Here is a 19266-nt window from a genome sequence, read left to right as displayed (position 1 = left end):
GTCCTTTTACAAATGTGCAACAATACAAGTTATACGATTACACCTCATCTGATCGGTGATATTATTTCGCTCTTAAAGCATGCACAAAGAACTAACTACATAATGAGATAAAAGTGGGGGGTAACAAGAGACCATACGTGTGTGTGTCTTTCCTTTTTTACAAGAAGTGTGATTCCTGCAATCACACTCACTTTAATTCCTCTGCCTCAGTTCTTCCAGACATGAGTTTTGCTGTTTTTCTTACCGACATGTGTTGATGTGCTGCTGTATCATCACCACTGTGAGTCATTTTCACGTGAGGTTTTACAGTTTTCTCATGTGTCACTGTGCCTTATGAAGTAGTTAATTTATCGACAGTCACACAATTACTCCAGAGTATGATACAGATTTTATTGGTAATAGTGATATTGCAAAAAAGGTAGTACTGTTATACTTTCAAAACTTTGGAATTGACTTTGTACCAAAATATTATTTTTTTGTGACATCCCTAACTGTGACAATACATGTTTATAACATTAGGAAAGAATAAAATTCATGCACAAAGGTTTTAGGTTTTTAATTACATTACTTATTCCAGTTGTTTACCTATGAAATTATTAGTATGTATAATGAAGAAAATACAAAAATACAGAAAATTACTAGAGATGTGCACAATTAATGGTCTAATTATATAAACTGTATGTTTATATAAAAATGCTGGAATAGGGAAAAAATACATTTTTGTACTTGGAATTTTTATACATGAGTGCTTCAAGAGCGCGTTCCCAACAATTCTCTCCATCACCTCTCCATTATAGTTAGGCGCAAAAGATGACAACGCTGCTTGAGGGAGTCTATTGTTTGGATCCCTTTGACTACATCCATTTTCAATGGGATCTCTCATTCAAATAGTCTGTTGTTAACTTTTTTGTGTTTGCAATGAACAATAAGATATATTTAAGTCAAAGATTTTTCTAGTAACTTATCTTCATCAAAGTTAAAAAATAATGTACTGTTGGATTGTTGCTTGTCACTTTGCCTGAGTAAGGCAGAATGGAATCAAACCATATTTCTGCTTGTTCAGATTATTAAACAGGAGCAAAAATGTTATGTTATCCAGCACTGAATAGCTACATAAGTATGGTGGCAGTCAAGTTCTACAGCCAGCTCAATGTGATGCAGCATTTTTTAAGGTACTTTTAAAATTTATTTCCTTATTTTTCACACTTGTGTTGTGTGGCTGGCAAGAGAAAAACATTTCCTACGCTTTCAAGATGGCCATTACATCATTACTTGTAGTGGATGTGAGCACATTTGCCAGCATGTGATATAACAGATGTCATTATCCCCTACTAAAAGAGGCCAGGAGCACCATTCTTTTAAAATCTTTGTTGTTTAAAAATCTTTCAGAATTTTAGTTTTATTGTTTGTGTCTCTTTTAACATCTTATTTAATTTTTTTTTTTTATTAAAAGGTCTGTTCTTAAGTTATTTTCAGCATGTTGTCTTTGCCGTTGCTCAGTAAGAACTAGTTTATGAAGGCAGGTAGTCAAAGACCTGGGAAGTATTTTCTGCATTTTAGGAATTAAAGGAGAACAGCCAGTCAGTAATATCTACTGCTGAAATAAAAAGAAATGCCCGCTCATAATCAATATAAAAGTCACTTTCTACATTTTTGAGAAAAGTTACTTAAAGTGAGATTTGAGAAGTGCAGTTCTCAAACCTGCCGCTTGCAGCAGATGCAGCATAGAGTCAGACGGCTCATGTGAAAACACGCTGGTGCTTCTCACTGTAGAGGAGTCAGAAAGTATGTTTTGGAGGATTACTGCTGACCAGAAACTAATTTGTAATATCAGCACATATTTTTCAGAAATATTCTTAGATATTAACTATTTGAATTATGTACAATGCTGCGTGCATGTCATATAATGAAGTAGCACATTGATTTACAGTTTTATTTTATATAAACATATATACATACAGTATATATATATAAAAATCACTACAAAGTATACGTACGGGGAAATGCACACCATTTTTTTTTAATTATTAAACAAAATATTTAATTTTCATATTCATTTGCCTTAAGTTTTTGTCCCCTAGAATGAACTATAGAAATAAATATAATAAGTCAGAGCACATTCACACACACTCATATGGGACTAGTGAAGAGGAAAGCTAGAATACCCAGAGGAAAAATACACATAGACAGAAGAGAAAGTACAAATATTATTCAGAAAGTATCTGGAGTGGGGTTCAAACCACCACTCTGGATCTGTGGGGCAGCAATGTAACCTCTGTGCTACCACACTGCCCCATATAAATGAATATTTATGTAAGAATATACAGTTTATAAAAGTAAACTTCAAAATAACAGCTAGTAAGAACTTTTGAGAAGAAGCTAGATGTTTTTTTCACAATAGAAAACCATGTAACATACAGTAGTTTACTATTAATTTCATATATCAAAAAAAATGTGATGTAGTTCTGTACCATATAGTAATTCTATTTATAATTTTTAATAGGCCAGAAACAAAGAGTATGGTTAAGTGGTAAATACTCCCAATGGTGGAAAGTCCATCCATCCATCCATCATCCAACACACTATATCCTAACTACAGGGTCACGGGGGTCTGCTGGAGCCAATCCCAGCCAACACAGGGTGCAAGGCAGGAAACAAACCCCGGGCAGAGCGCCAGCCCACCGTGGATGGTGGAAAGTCATTAGTGAATATGAGGATACAGTATGTGCTATGGACATTATCTTTTCTAATTTGTATTCATAAAATCAATTCTAATCGGAACTGTTTTCATTTTGGTTTATTTTGACTGAAAACTTCAAATTTGGTAAAACTTAAAAAGTATTCTAATGATCTATTTGGCGGCAGCAAACACACAAACATACAATTAATCATATAGAATCTAATTATTGTATGGTGGGAAGAGGGTCAGGGCCTATACTGTTTGCAGTAGATTGAATGTAAGATGCTGGTGCGTTGAGAGCACACTCAAGTCAAGTCAAGTTTATTGTCATATGTACGTAGTGCAATATAATTACTACAAGGCCCAAGCAAAAAACAAAAAACAATTGTAATAAGTTTTGCATTTTGCAATTGCAAATCACGTTCAAAATTAATTTAAGGGTGCAGTTTTGTGAAACTGTGTGAAGCCAAAGTCCACTGTTTTGCTCATCAGTGATCACCATCATGATAATTCTCTTCTGTTTAACTTAGTCTACCTTGTTTCTGAGAGTCTTCAAAAATTAACTGCATCCACCCCATCATTTCATGCAAATACATCCATTTCAAACTGGAGTGAATTATCTGGATGATGTAATACTAGTGCCACAGTAAAAACATTTGTAGCTGATTCAAGGCTGCATTTTCTTGCTTAATAAAGTATTTGGAGATATTATGGAACAAAAATGTATAATCTGTCATCGCTCATAACCAATAAATCATTGCACCAGTTTTACAGAATTAGGTGATGGCCAATTTAAAACTCCTTACATTTTAATCACTTCCATGCTGGGGTTCCCTGTTAGATTTATTATATCCTCAAGAAAGGTTGTGTGAAATTTGCACTTTTCCAATTTGTTATTAATATATCCTAGACTTTACCATCATTCTTGCATGATCTTGCAAGTTCACAATCAATGAAAAAGTATGTTTTTCATCTTTATATACTAGAATATCAACATCTTAGATATCATAAAAAATCATCCTTAGCAAACAGACTGAAATACTACTAATGTTTGATAATCCATATGGCATCACCAGATAGTCACAATGACTCAAAGCTGTATTGACAGAGCTTTTTCATTCATCTTCTTTCTAATTGTGATAATACTATGCCAATCGAACTGTTGATGGTTGCATAAAGCTATTAGCTACATTTTCTTAATTATATTTTACTTTGCGTTCTATATAGTACATATAGTCTTCCCTTAGGAAAAGATGTCTCAGGAAGCAAATCAATAGTACCGTATTAACTAGTATTAAGTAGTTTGTGGATGTAATTTTAATTACTTGTCTTTACTAAAAAACACTGAGCAAAAATGACTGCAGTGTGGCTTTGAGAGCTTTGAAAGACAGTTCTTGAAACAGCTAGACCCTCCCCACCACCTCAAAGGGTTAACTCTCCTTAGATCCAAGGAGATCAAAATTTGCTTGTGGACTGGTGATTCAGCAATGAGGAATGATAATTTTTTCATTATGTAATATTCCTGTGATGAGGGAAAGAGCCAATGTGGCCCTTTCAATTAAACCTGTACCCTCATCCATTACCCAAATGCTTATCTTTTATTTGGTATGAACCATAGTGTAAAAATAAGAAAAAGAAAGTCATAAGTTGGGTTCTTCATGCATTGTTGGTGGTAGGCATAGGCGAAGTAGGCGCCCTGGATCGACGGCGGCCAGGCCCCGAATCAGCCCTCATCATCATTCGTCGAAGAATAAAGACGAAGTCAAGATCTTATAAATCCTTCCACCTCGTCAGTGGCAGCAGGTGGCACGGGAGTGGAAGGCAGAACCGCAATCTGAGTTGCGAGAACGAACGAAACCCCTGTCTGTCAGTATGTCCTCGAAGCATAAATACGAATCTGGAGCAGCTAAGCGAAAGAAAAAAGCCGATACTGATGCTTTCAATAACTACTTCGGGCGAAAAAGGGACGCAGGGTGATGACCTCGTAACGTTACAAGAAAACGTCTCCTTGGTCTAATTTTCACTCATTTCGCAGAGCTTCCAGGGGGGCTCCGCCCCCTCCAGGGGCCCCTGGACCCCCGTTTTGCCTAGGGCCCCATAATACCTAAGACCGGGCCTGTTGGTTGGCAAAGATAAAGGTAGAGGAAGAAAAAAGAGGCTTGTGTCAGGGACACCAGTGTGCCTTTGAGACTTGCCTATAATACGACTGCATTGTTTGTTTTGGCTCTGAAGTGTGGAAGGGGTGGAATAAGAAGGAGGGTTTAAGCGGTCTCACAGTTCCACTTCAAGGAAAAGTACAAAACAGTATGTCACTCTGTAAGCAAAAAAAGTTTTCCCATTGTTCCCTGTAAATAAATCCCGGTAAGGCTAGTGACATACCCGTGCATGTCAATTAAACATTTCTACTAAAGTTAAACTGATAAACTAGTATGAAGAAAGCCTCAATAATCATTGTTTTTTTTAGCAACTTTCTTGTGAACAAATAAAGTATATATACACTTTGACTCCCATGACCTGTGAGCTCTTTGAATTTTCCTGTAATCTTAGACACGCAACTTATAAGTGACCACCACATCAGAAACATAGGCTTTTTCAAAGTCATCTAACGTGTTTGCTTGCCTAAATCACTGGCTAACCTAAATCCATTGATGTTTCAGTATGTTTTACTTCATTAATGTAAACTTCAAATTGGATTGAAAAAATTCCCATCCAAACTGAATGTTCATCTCAGGAGTGGTATGGACGAGAAGTTGTCTGTTATTTGGGATTTACCAAAAAGTTGTCAAAGTAGAAGCAAGGGTCTGTTACACAAGCCATTCGAGTTTTATTAGCATAAACACCAAAATGCTAGACAAAATATTTAGTTTAAACCCATCAAGAATTCTTATTCAGAATACTTTCCTTAAATAGTTTTTATAGTTACATACTAATTTGTCTATAGCTTTTACTTCCTACTAATTCAGCCATTTTAAATGTTATGGTATCATAAGTCATATAACATGTGCATCATGTGTCTAGCAAACATGTAGACTCTGTTATGTCAAATAAAGAACCAGCATGGGAGAAAAGGAAAATGTACTGGAAGAAAAGACATAGATCATAGCCAATGACTCAAAAGAAACTGTTGTCTATCCCAAAAACGTTAATCAGAGTGTAAAAATAATGTAGCCAAGAGTCTTTAACCAGAAAATTGAATAGAAAAATAAATGCAAGCAAAATGTTAGGTTATCCACTATCATGAATGTGACAGGACGTATGGGTGACCTTTTATTTTGTCACTTAAGGGACATCACGCACAACTGCTGCTGGGTTGTAACCAAAGAGACTAAACAAGTTAATGGCAGTGTTGGCAAAAATAAAACATGGCATAAAAGACAGTACAAAATAGTTTTATTACATTGAAATAGTTGTCAGTATAAACAACCACCAACATAAATGAGTTCTCTTCTATTCAAAGCCTGAATGGAAAACAAAAAATAGTGGTGAAATATGACAATATTTCCACAATCCAGAATCAGCATCATAGCATTCATGACAAATCAATGATGTGATAATGTCAGTAAAATAATGATAAATATATTAAAAGCAAAACTATTATATTATACATGAATTTAAAAAAAGCAAAGTCAAAATAGTCCTAACAAATCCCTAACAACTAGTATATTCTGTCCTCTTTATATCCTGTTTAGAATTTGACAAGCAGCTTACCCTCATTCATCCTTTTTCTACAACGGAGAAGTTTGCTAAAACAATATAAAAGTATTAATAATAATTTAATAATATAAAAGGCAGCTTAACCTCATTCCCCTTTTACCACAATGGAGAAGTTTGCTAAAACAATATAAAAGTATTAATCTGTAGAAAAAAATTTAAAAGAGATTAATATTATTGCTGCTGACAGTACCTTTTAATTGCTAGAGAGCATACAGCACATATGAGAATAATATTAAAATCACAACTCTAAATATAAGACTTAAGCTGCTCTAATACAAGGAATATTGTTCCTTACTATCTACACGCACATAAAGAATTTTAAACTGATGCTTTGAGAGGCTTCAACAGAAAACAAATGGAAGAGGATTCAGTTGTTTAAACACAACTGTGCTTCCTCCTGCCAGTTACACCATCTGATCTTGAGTAAAAGGATTATTTAAATATTTAAATATACTGCAGTACCACATAAGACCAACCGATGTCATTATTCTAAACACAAAAGTTAACAGAAGACCAATAGATGACAGTCTTCTGACAACAAAATTTAACTAACAAAACACTTCATTTCCAATCTCGCTAAGTACCACAGTCTAATTTTAATATTGTTTAGTTCCCCTGAGGTAAAAACAGCACTGTTCGAGCTTTACACTCTCTTCTATAAGAACTTCGATTCTGACTTTTCCATCTTTACTAGGAAACACTCTTTTAATATGTCCCATAAGACACTTACTGCCTTTGGTTTGTAAGCTCTTTACAAGCACAAACATACCTGGCATTATTGTTGGTTTATCAGATTGCCACTTCTTTTGTGTCGAAGAGTAGCCAAATATTGTTTGCAACACTTGTCCCAAGGGGTATCAGCAGGGCTTTGAACTTGTCTTCATTGTTGTCTACAGAGGTCCTTGCAGTCAAGCACTCCTAGAGGTTGAGTTGTGTTCCAGTCATGGTTATCAGCTGTGAGATCCCAAAGTGAAAATTTAGTTGTAAAACAAATGGAGCTACAAATCCGAAGGGATCATGCTGGTTGTTTACTGCTGATAGAACTCCACATCATGTGAAAGGTCTACTTTAAGTGGATAACTTGAACGTAAATGTATCCTTTTTCAGATTCTAGCTGATCCGAAGACTGTGCTGAATAGGTAGCTCATGGGCACTAAAATCAAGGTTCCTCAGGCACAGGCATGATCCTCAGATGAAAAAGTTTCCATAGCTTCCCAATTGCTTGAAGCTATTTTATGCAGCCAGAGGTTAAAGCAAGTCAGCATTTCATTTGTTCTCCACAAAAGTTCAATGGCAGCAGCTGCTGTGGACAATGACTTCATCCCATCATCAAGATAAAAGTCTGTTTCAACAAACTACTTTGCATCTGTGGTGAAATTCTGTTCTTCGTCTTGTGCAGCACTTTGAAGGCCATAGCTAGCTACATCTGGGAAAAGACTGTATTCAAAGATATGCACTTTCATTCTATAGTCAGTGACTTCTTTACTGGGATCATTGTCTCAACACCAAAAGAAGCACAAGAGATTTCTGACTTCTGGTCCAACAAGACAATGAAACATCTGTTGTATATCTGGAATGAAAGCAACAATATCCTTTAGAAGCAGATGAGCACTCCAAGGAGGCTGTTTAGATCTGAAGAAGGGGCCTTAGTTGCCTTGAAAGCTTGTATATTGTAATCTTTTTAATTAGCCAATAAAAGGTGTCATTTTGCTTGACTTCCCACTACATCCAACCATAGATGTATAATAATAATAATAATATTTTCCTTTTCAGTTTTCTAATACCATTTAATCTGTTAATGCATTATGGGGAACACAACAGCTTACTCTGGTGGAAATAAACTCGAGGCAGAGAGTCAGTTGCTAAATAATGCCGAGGCACAGTAGCTGTCGATATGAATATAAATGTAGTGGCATGAGATGGTCTACAATTCAAATTCTTGCTCATATCTGAGAGCTGTTTGTTTTGTGACTTACTGTTTTTAACACTTTTTTGGTAAAAACACATGTGTTTGAGAGCATGCAGCTAGATGATTCACATGTAGATTATGCAACACAAATAATATGAGTTTTTTCTTGGCTGTTTTGCTATTGTTGGTTGTTGTTTAATTTGGTCACCGCAGACGTCTGGTCTATCAGAAACTTTTTTTTTATCTCCATCGTGAATGAACACGTGAGATTGAAAATCTTTCTCCACCAACACTTTAAACCACATGGGGTAAGTAAAGTATACGAGGTGAGACACAAAAATAACCAGATTGGTAAAAAAAAATATTTATTGCTGAATTACAGCATTCTAAACATTGTCACCTTCTATATACCCGCCATCTCGATCTCTACACCGTTCCATATGTATCTTCCATTGATTGAAACAGTGCTGGAAGTCTTCTTGCTCGAGGCTCTTCAACAAGCTTGCCGTTTCTGTCTTCACTTCATGAATTGAAGAAAAATGTGTTCCCTTCAGGTCACTTTTGATTTTTCGGGAACAAGTAAAAGTCACAGGGAGCTAAATCGGGCGAAAAGGAAGGATGATCGAGGACAGGAATGTTTTTGTCAGTCAAAAATTGCAGTACGGAAAAAGCATTGTGCGTGGGAGCATTGTCTTGGTGAAGCACCCACCCACCTCTTGAACTGGGCGTTGAACGTCTTCCACATTTTCTTGTCCTTCCTTGAAACATTTGTGCCACTCAAAAACTTGTGTGCGAGACAAACTGTTATTACTGTACACTGTTTTTATCGTTTCACAAGTTTCTGTGGCCGTTTTGTTTAATTTCATGAGAAATTTAATATTGATTAGCTGTTCAATTTTTTTCACCTAACATTATAGCGGCAACTTGTGTAGAGGTTGTTGTGCAAGTACTGACTGGGCTATTCACAGGGTATACCCTGAGAGGGCATGTAGGAGGGGATATAGTTGTATTATTCACGTTTGGCCGACCTCCAGGTGGTTTTCCAGGAAAGCCCCAAACCCAGTTCGGTTATCTTTGTGCCTCACCACGTAAAAAAATTACTTTTTGTGTGGAGTATTCATTTTCATAATAAAAGAGCAAGAGCAAAAATGAAATACAATTTTCAAACCTTAATGCTGACCTACATGATTATTTGGTTAAAATGAAACAGGGCTCCAAAACTCAACTAATGGCAAGAAACCTAAAGCACCAAAACTCAAAGCACATTATTAAACTTGTCATGGTAGTAATTTTAATTCCATGCAGAAACCTTTTTGTGGGATCTTTACATTTCTGTTTTGATTTTACTCTTGATATTATTTTTTAATATTGTTTTGATTAAATTGCCTGGTCACCATTTTGCTAACTGTTTTGGTTTGCATTCTTTGGCATTTTGTTTTTTCTTGTGACCTTGTCTGTTATGATGGCTTCCTATTACTCTGTAACTGCCAATATATGAAGCATGTCATTTTTGTACAACTGGTATTTAATATGGTGGCATGTATAGAATGCCATTAGCACCAAAATAAAATAAATAAAACAGCAATTATGATATAAATAATCACATGCAAAAGTGCAGCAATATATATAAATGAGTCAATAAACTATTCATCCATCCATTTTCCAACCCGCTGAATCCGAACACAGGGTCACGGGGGTCTGCTAGAGCCAATCCCAGCCAACACAGGGCACAAGGCAGGAACCAATCCCAGGCAGGGTGCCAACCCACCGCAGGACACACACAAACACACCCACACACCAAGCACACACTAGGACCAATTTAGAATCGCCAATGCACGTAAGCAGCATGTCTTTGGACGGAAACCGGAGTGCCCGGAGGAAACCCACGCAGACACTGGGAGAACATGCAAACTCCACGCAGAGAGGACCCGGGAAGCGAACCCGGTCACCTAACTGCGAGGCAGCAGCGCTAATATATTTTAATGAATTATAATGTCATTATTTTGTAATCATTACAGATTTAATTTTAAAATGGCCATATTTTTAAAGGCCGTTTATATTTCACAAAGCAAACTTTTCTTAATGGCACATTTTGAAATGGGTCTTTTAATGCCTGCTCTATTTTATTTCAGAATGCCTCTTTTCTATTGTTAATCCTTTTCTATTGATTACATTCCCCCGATTGTAGGCTGCCAAAAATCTTAGCATTACTACTTACTGCATTTCAACCAATGAACACAAGAAGGTAGTCAAAAGTTGGGATGGTTAGTTTGAACAGAAATAGATAATTTAACACACAATGCTGTTTTGAGATGAATTGTCGATATGCTGGAAATGCTCAGACATAGAGGTGCTGTTCAAAATGTTGACATTGATGATGAAGCTGTTAGTTTAAGACTGACTATCTCCACACAGAAAATGCCCATGAAGATGACATGCTTTCAGATGACTTTCTGTGCTGTGTGGGCACAGCACTCAGCTGATGTTAAACCAAAAACCACTTCATTAGTGTAAATGTTTTGTAAAGCATGTATCTGTTCGAGCACTCCCAATGTTTCGTCAATTTGTTTGAAAACAGCATCATATTGTGGCCGACAGACTGCTCTTTAGATTGGTGGTGCTAAATTGTTGGGTGACAGTAACCATTTAGGAGGGAACAGTGAGGGAGCCCTTGCATTCTTTAAGCCTTGAGAACAATCAAGATGACAGGTAGAGATTTTCAGGGAGAGGATAAATAGCTCTTTGCGGGAGTAGTGGTAGTTTGTTGTTCTTACTGAATGGGAGAGAGTGAAAGAGAGAAAGACAGACAGACAGACAGAGCGAAGGAAAGGTCCATCAGATATACCAGTTATTATCAGAGAAAAATAATCAACAGCAAAGGATTAACCAATGGGAAAAGGCTCAGTCCATTGGTCTTAATTCACAAGTGATGAAATCATCAGGAAAAGAGGCATTGTGAAATAAATAGTGCTGGCTTTAATAGAGCTCTTTGTAAAATTTGCTTTGTGCAATAAAAATGGACCATTTTGAAATAAAATGTGTAATAATTATAAAATAATGACATTGCATTTCATAATATTTAGATGACATTTATTTAATTATACATTTTTACAATCTATAGATTTATTTATATATATTGCAGTACTTTTATATGTGATTATCCATCCATCCATCCATCCATCCATTATCCAACCCGCTATATCCTAACTACAGGGTCATGGGGGTCTGCTGGAGCCAATCCCAACCAACACAAGGTGCAAAGCAGGAACACTGCTGGGCGCGCATGCAAACACACACCCACACACACCAGGGACAATTTAGAATCGCCAATACACCTAACCTGCATGTCTTTGGACTGTGGGAGGAAACCGGAGCACCCAGAGGAAACCCACGCAGACACGGGGAGAACATGCAAACTCCACGCATTATTATACTAAGGGTATTTTTGAGAGATTGAAGATTCTGACATTTGTTTTGATCTTTTGATACATTATTTGGATCTTGTTGAATTTGTTTTATTTGACCTTTTGGTAACAAACCCCTGCCTGTTTTTGATTGGTCTTTCATTTCCTTGTCCTGTTAAACTTAGCCTTTGATTGTGCCATTTCCATCTCAGGTGTAACAAATCTATAGTAAAAAACATCTAAAACAGAAACTAGATACCGAAATTTAAAAAACAAAATAATCATAAAAGAGCAGTGCCAGCTAAACATGGGGGCACAAGGCAGTGCCTGAGCATGGTACTCTTTCAATCAAGTTTTTGTCTAACTCTACTTATATAGTCAGTGCCAGCATCTGGGCTGCTTGCTTTTCTTCAGTAAGCAAGCAATGAATGAGTATGTAAGTAATACTTAATTACAAGGAAAAGTGGTCATCCTTCCGTCTCTGAGAAGTTTTTATTAAATTTCTGAATATGCATGGTCAGCAGTTGCAGAGGGGCCCACGATGATTGCATGGATGGATGTTTCAAATTGGTTTATGATTAACATATATGCCTACTTGATATCAGAATGAAAAGGTTTATGGTGTTATCATTCCTACAAGTCCATAAAACTTAATTATGACTGTTTATACTGTATTTTATGTATCTTATATGTTTGATGCATTTCATTGAAGGTGGACATTTTGTCATTGGATTTAATTTAATTTCACATGGGGCCTAATTTATTTCTTGCACTAGGCCCCATGCAATTCTAGTTACACCACTTATTGTCATTATAGTATTTTTAAATTGTGTGTTTTCTATTCTTTATAGGTGTGGTTTAAGAATCGCAGAGCCAAGTGGAGGAAGAGGGAAAGAAATCAACAGGCTGAACTCTGTAAAAATGGTTTTGGAGCTCAATTTAATGGACTAATGCAGCCATATGACGACATGTACTCAGGCTACTCTTATAATAACTGGGCAACAAAGAGTCTGGCAACAAGTCCTTTGTCTGCTAAGAGCTTTCCATTCTTCAACTCCATGAATGTGAGTCCACTATCTACACAGCCAATGTTTTCACCTTCCAGTTCTATTTCTTCTATGAACATGGCCTCTTCAATGGTGCCCTCTGCAGTTACTGGGGTTCCTGGTTCTGGCCTCAATAACCTCAGTAATCTCAATAACCTGAATAGTCCCACTTTAAACTCTGCTGTCTCTGCCAGTGCCTGCCCATATGCTACTACTGCCAGCCCCTACATGTATAGAGACACTTGCAACTCAAGTCTGGCCAGTCTCAGACTCAAGGCTAAGCAGCATGCCAATTTTGCCTATCCTTCAGTCCAGAATCCTGCAACCAACCTGAGTCCTTGCCAGTATGCCGTAGAGAGACCTGTATAAAGGTCACTCTTAGAAAGACTGTCCTATAAGACACCAAGTGACTTTTCATGTATGCCCCTTGTACTCTCAGCAGGAATAAGCTTCTTATGAATTGGACCATATTCATTGTTCTTTTACGAAAATGTTGTAACCAATTCCTTTGATAACTGCACATATTGGATCTCAGACCAGCAGACCGATCGACACTGCTTTCAGGATTGCATTACGTTCTGCGTAACATATTTTAAATCATGGCCTATTGATTCACCAAATATTTCATGGCATGGTAGTCCTGCAGATTGGTAATTCTACAGTTCTGTTGTTGGCATACAAGAAAGTACACATGGCCATTGCAACTTTTTGGGGACCTGTTGTATTATGGGCTATAGGGTGTAAATATCTGACTATTTTGTTTTGTATGTGAAATAATCTAAAAGTAGTACTTTGAAGATGAATACGCATGTTCTTCGAGAGCAGAACCTAGGTCAGTTGTACTCTAAGTACATCTTAGGAATTAAAAATTTTGTTATGAATTCCTTTACTAATATTGGTCAAAGCTTTGCTGTTTATTGAATGATCTCCATTGTCAGTGGGCATGCTCAGCCAATTAGGTGTCAAATGGCTGCACTTTTACAAGTAAAACCCCACTTTTAATAACAGTTTTTTAGAAAATGAAGGGAAAGTCAAAATGTTGCTACATTAAAATTATTGTAACATATACAATATTTAGATTGAAAACACTAAACCAGATCCTACAGACATGCACTGTTATCTTCCATTAGATAAGCATTCAAAACAGCCATCCATATTTCCAGTTTATTTAATTCTCTAGTATAACCTTTGTAGAAATATTGACTTATAAATATATACATGAACAACATTTTACATGTTATTAACGTAAAGGTAAAGAAACATGGTGCCATCAGAATGACAGCAGAGCTTTATCTTTGTAATTTTAAGCAACAATGTCACAGCATTCAGTATTCTGTACATATTTAAACACAGTATTAACCATTTGTGTGTGTTTCTTGTCTAAGGCATCTTTGTCATAATTAAATTATGTGCACAGAGCCAGGTTTCAAAATGTTATTAAAAAATCCAATGGCATTAATATTATATTTGAAAGTTTGAGACTGATGGTGCAAATTGTGGAGAAATCATGTAGACCTCACGAGGACAAGCGGTTCAGGAGGTGATTGAAAGAATGTACCAGAAATCTGACCAAAGAGTATCAGAATTCATGAACAGATTCAACGAGTTTACTTAAATGGCGCTGTCAGCAAAAGGAGTTACTTTATATTGTGTATTTATTTTATTTTTTATGTGTCAGGGTCCAGGAGACAGTTGCCAGAGTGTTATGTTTCTTAAATGCAGAAGTATTAATGGCAATGTATTTACAGCACTTTTAATCCTGATTAACCTCAAAGCACTTTGCAGTCAAAAGGGGGCTCATTTTGTACTGAAAAGCATCATCACCTCTTTTAAAATATTATACAATAATAACAGTACAATAATACAATAAAAGTATCAGTTTTACAAATTACGTTGAGTTAGCCAGGTAAGAGTAAATCATTCTGCCTGGGTGGCAGTGGGCTGTTTTTGTTTTTGTGTCAAGTTATCCTTAAAAACTTCAAAATAATTAAGACTTTTATTTTATCATCGTGTCCAAAGAAGTTGCAGTTTATGTTATGTTGACTTAACTGTCATGAGGAAGAGATGCTGTTTAATATGAACATGTCTACAAATGAAGAGAGACAATGTTAAAATGATGCTGTAATGCTGGTTGGAATGCATAATATATTACTTTTGATTGGTATATATATATATATATATATATATATACATATATATATGTATGAAATTCCCAATCTAATGAGCATGCCCTTAAAACTAAATCATGGATCTGTGTAACAATGAGACCAGTTGGCCATTTTTGTCATTTTCATTTTAAAATAAAATTTAAAAGATGTTCTTGTCTTTTGACTGCTTTTTGATATATTTGTTACAATAAGATAAGGCGTTCACCTAAATACAGTGTCTTCAAATGATACCGAGGAGTATAAAATATGAACGCCCTTTAAAATGTTTTCCCGCTGTTTTGTTTCTAAGCTCTTTTGTGTGGCGGCTCATTAAGACTTTATAACATCGTCAGCCGTAGTTCAGTAGTTTGGCACCCTGCTGCTGATGTGGTTGTCAGTGTATTAGCTGTGACTGAGCGATGAATATGGCTAAGTATCTATCTGTTTACACCAAAGAAGAAGGCTGTGATTTTATTGACTTGTAATTCAAAATCGTTGATGTACTCATTATTCATAGACATACTTAGTAATATGTGATGTAGTATGTCAAAACTCAATAAGAGGAATTACGTGCCTGGATTTTTTATTCTGTATTACTCAGGATGGAATTCAAAGGTAGAGCTGATCAAACCATTAGGAAGTGATAATCAGAAGGTAATTAATCCATTTAGCAGCTAAGAATCTACTGGCTCTATTCAATAAGGGCGCGCACAAAAAGACGAGCTTCAAAAGGGCGACCTCAATTGAGCGCGGCGAATAAAGGCGTTCGCAGATAATTTAGTTCAAATGGCTCTGGAATATGTGAAGAACAACAAAGGTGCAGATCTACTCGTAGTCGAAGGCTACACATTCAGAAATAGAAAACTATCAACGGGAAACACATCTGGAAATGCACTGAATATAGGATTGGAAAATGTTCGAAATATAGAGAGCTTTGGAAATAGTTCGTTAGAAGTTCATGCATTAATTAATTGGATGTTTTAATATTCTTGTTTTCGCCTTTTTATATGTTCAATCATTGCCTTTATCTAGTAAATTTTCTGTAATAATTTTGTTGCGTTTGCCTTTATTCGCTGCGCCCAATTGAGGTCGCCCTTTTGAAGCTCGCCTTTATTTACGCGCCCTTATTGAAGGATACCGAACTGGCTGCTTGCTTGGAAAAGCAAGACTAACGTCTGATAAATTAATGCAGGAACTTATTCTACAACTTATTTCTTTTAGAAATTTCAGCGGCTCATATTAATTTGTCTTCTCCATCCACAGCATCATCTTTAGAAATAGGTGTTACATTTATTAGAAATTGCTTAATTTAATGAAATTGGTTATGTGCAAGGGCGGCACGGTGGCGCAGTGGTAGCGCTGCCTCGCAGTTAGGAGACCCGGGTTCGCTTCCCAGGTTCTGTCCGTGTTTGCGTGGGTTTCCTCCCGGTGCTCCAGTTTCCTACAACAGTCCAAAGACATGCAGGTTAGATGGATTGGCGATTCTTGTGTGTGTTTGTGTGTGTCCTGCAGTGGGTTGGCACCCTGCCCGGTTCCTGCCCTGTGTTGGCTGGGATTGCCTCCAGCAGACCCCCGTGACCCTGTGTTCGGATTCAGCGGGTTGGAAAATGGATGGATGGATGGGATGTGCCAGGTATGTGACTAGCACTTTTTTGCAGCCACGGGGTGAGTTGGGGAATTTATTCTCTTTTTGATATTAAGCTTTCCTTATCTGTTTATAAATGATTGTTTACCAAAAAAAGAGAAAATGATACATTTCAGTGTTTTGACAAATTTCCTATTCAAAAATTTAATTAAATTTAACTTTACCAAGGTAAATTGTCACCAGATTTGGCAAAGATCATCTGGAAGAAAAAATAAGTGTGGAGACTGTGAAGAATCAGTGGAACATGTTTAAAAACATTTTATGCAAAATGCTGGACAATTTCATTCTAAAATTTAGAAGTATTATTATTACGTTACAGAGATATCTGGAGAGTACAAATGAGGGGCAAAAAATGAAATTGCCAAAGAAAAATATAACTATAAAATGTGAACAAGGCAACTCCAACACTAACTACTGAAAAATATATTAAGAAAGCTAAAGAACAGTTGGAGAAAACATTGTGGGACGTACAAAAGCTGATCTAAAGATATTAAAAAAAACTTTTTAGTCGTCAAAGAATAAAACAGTGAGAAGCTTTAGGTAATTAAATAAAACATACTGTGAATTCCCATGGTTGTGAAGTTTTCACGTTTGAAAAGGTTGACAACATCCCATCATCTACACAAACTATTAAGGAGATGTTAGTAATTTGTAACAGATAGAAAAGTACTACCTAAATTAACTGAAATAAAACCAATCACCAGGGCCAGGTAAGATGTATTCCTAGAGTTTTTAAGGCAGTTAGTAAGCACATATACAGTATTATTCAGAAATCACTGCACACCTTGAGGAAATTCAGAACAGCTGGAGGCTAGCTGATAATATCTTGTAAAAAAAGAGATTACGCTGATGTGCCAGAAAGTCTAACGTATATCATGAGTGAAGTGCTTGATGCCATTTTTAAGGAAATAAATTGAGCAACACATGTCAAGTTCAGCGGTATTAATAAAAAGTCAAAATAGGTGTTTAAAAGTTAGAGAGTGTTTTACTAATATACTAGAATTCTATGAGGAAGCAGTAAAGGCCTATAATCAAACTGATATGTGTAATATTACCTGTCTTGATTTAGAGGGAGGCTAGTGTTCACACTAAAACAAGAGGGAGTTCAAGGTACACCGTATAGATTGGTGCAAAATCAGCTTCAACACCAGTAGCAAAAGTTTATGGCACAAGTACATTTTTCAGAATTATGTGATGTTATATATCTGAACAATCCGATAAAATTATGAATAACAAACTAGGTATGCTTGCAGATGGTGCCAAACTAGGTGGAATAGCAGATAAGCTGGTATCAGGTGAATAATTACAAATGGACCTAGACAGAAGTTAGACTTTGGCAAAGTTGTGGAAGATTGAATTTTGTGTAAATATATTTAGAAGAATACACATGGGAGGTTAAAACATTAGATTTGAATACACAGTTGATGTTCTGAAACGTTAAAGCACACCTTATGAGAAGGACCTAGGAGTTGTTGTGGACTCATCAGTGTCCCTATCCAAACAGTGTACAGAAGTGATTAAAAAGGTCAATAGGCTGTTAGTTTACATAGCACAAGGTGTAGACTACAAGATAAGGGAGGCTGTGTTTTTACGCTGTACAACACACATGTGAATACTGTGTGCAGTTTTGGCTCAGTATTACAAAAAAGACATAGAGCTAGAGCAGGGGTGTTGAACTCCGGGCCTGGGGGGCCACAGTGGCTGCAGGTTTTCATTCTAACCCTTTTTCTAATCTGTGACCAGTTTTCACTACTAATTAACTACTTTTCCCTTCATTTTAATAACCTTATTTTTTAAGGATTCAGTCCTCTGAATTGATTTGTTTCTTCATTAAATGACAGCCAAACAGAAATGAGACGTGAAACAGATGACCAGCTAAACTGGGGCTTCAAACTCCAACCAATTTCACTCCAACCAATCTCTTAATGAGCAGCAGATTCTTGCTGGTCATTAAATCTGCTTTTTTAATTCCAAGGCTTGTTGCTGCTCTCATTCTGCCACAGCAGACATTTTCAAAAGTGATGATTTTCTGTTTTTTCTAAGAACATCGTCAAAATGTTTTGATGACCTGAGAGATCAACCTTACCGAGACCTTCACCTTTCTTCATTTTCAGATACTGTGCGATGGGCACAGGTGATGGTCATGTGGTGGCTCATTTCGTGTCTCATTATTGTTTGGCTGCTAATTAAGAGACAACTAGGGGGCCTGAGTCAAGTTAATTAAAATTAAGGCAAAAGAAGTTAATTAGCAGTAAAGTCTGGTCACTAATGAAGAAGATGGTTAGAATGAAAACCTGCAGCCACTGCGGCCCTCCAGGACCGGAGTTCGACACCCGTGAACTAGAGGAAGTCAGAGAGACTACTGTATTGAGTAGACTGAGTCCTTTACTACAGGCTATAAGCTATAAGGAAGCATTGAAGGAACGGATAATTTTCAATTAAGTAAATCAAAACTAAGAATTGCCGTGATCAAAGTGTTTTAAATAATAAAGGGAATTAGTATGGTGTGTTCCTTGTGGTATTCCTTTAAAATAAGTTCCTCAGCAAGAACATGGGGACACAGATGGAAACTGATTTTTTCATGTTAAGAATCATAAATGCATACAAGTGATCAAATAATGTTTTTGACAGTAATACTTTTGTGACTTTCAAACCTGAGTTAATGTAAAGAGGTGAATAGAGACTGGCAAGCTACAGTATATTGGGCACATAGGCATTTTC

The 19266-nt window shown here is 36.5% G+C and overlaps 1 protein-coding gene across 1 annotated transcript in view; it reads left to right on the top strand.

Moving 5' to 3' along the window:
• Positions 1-15070, top strand: part of pitx3 (paired-like homeodomain 3) — a 59461-nt gene extending 44391 nt beyond the window's left edge. Inside the window, exon 4 of the mRNA XM_039753103.1 lies at positions 12559-15070. Within this exon, the coding sequence (XP_039609037.1) occupies positions 12559-13122 (564 nt within the window). The 3' untranslated portion in view covers positions 13123-15070. The remainder of the gene's footprint in view (positions 1-12558) is intronic.
• The last annotated feature ends 4196 nt before the right edge of the window (positions 15071-19266 follow it).

This window comes from Polypterus senegalus, chromosome 1, assembly GCF_016835505.1.
Source record: "Polypterus senegalus isolate Bchr_013 chromosome 1, ASM1683550v1, whole genome shotgun sequence".
Classification (NCBI taxonomy): domain Eukaryota; kingdom Metazoa; phylum Chordata; class Cladistia; order Polypteriformes; family Polypteridae; genus Polypterus; species Polypterus senegalus.
Note: the sequence above shows the minus strand (reverse complement) of the source record. Positions and strands in the feature narration are given on the sequence as shown.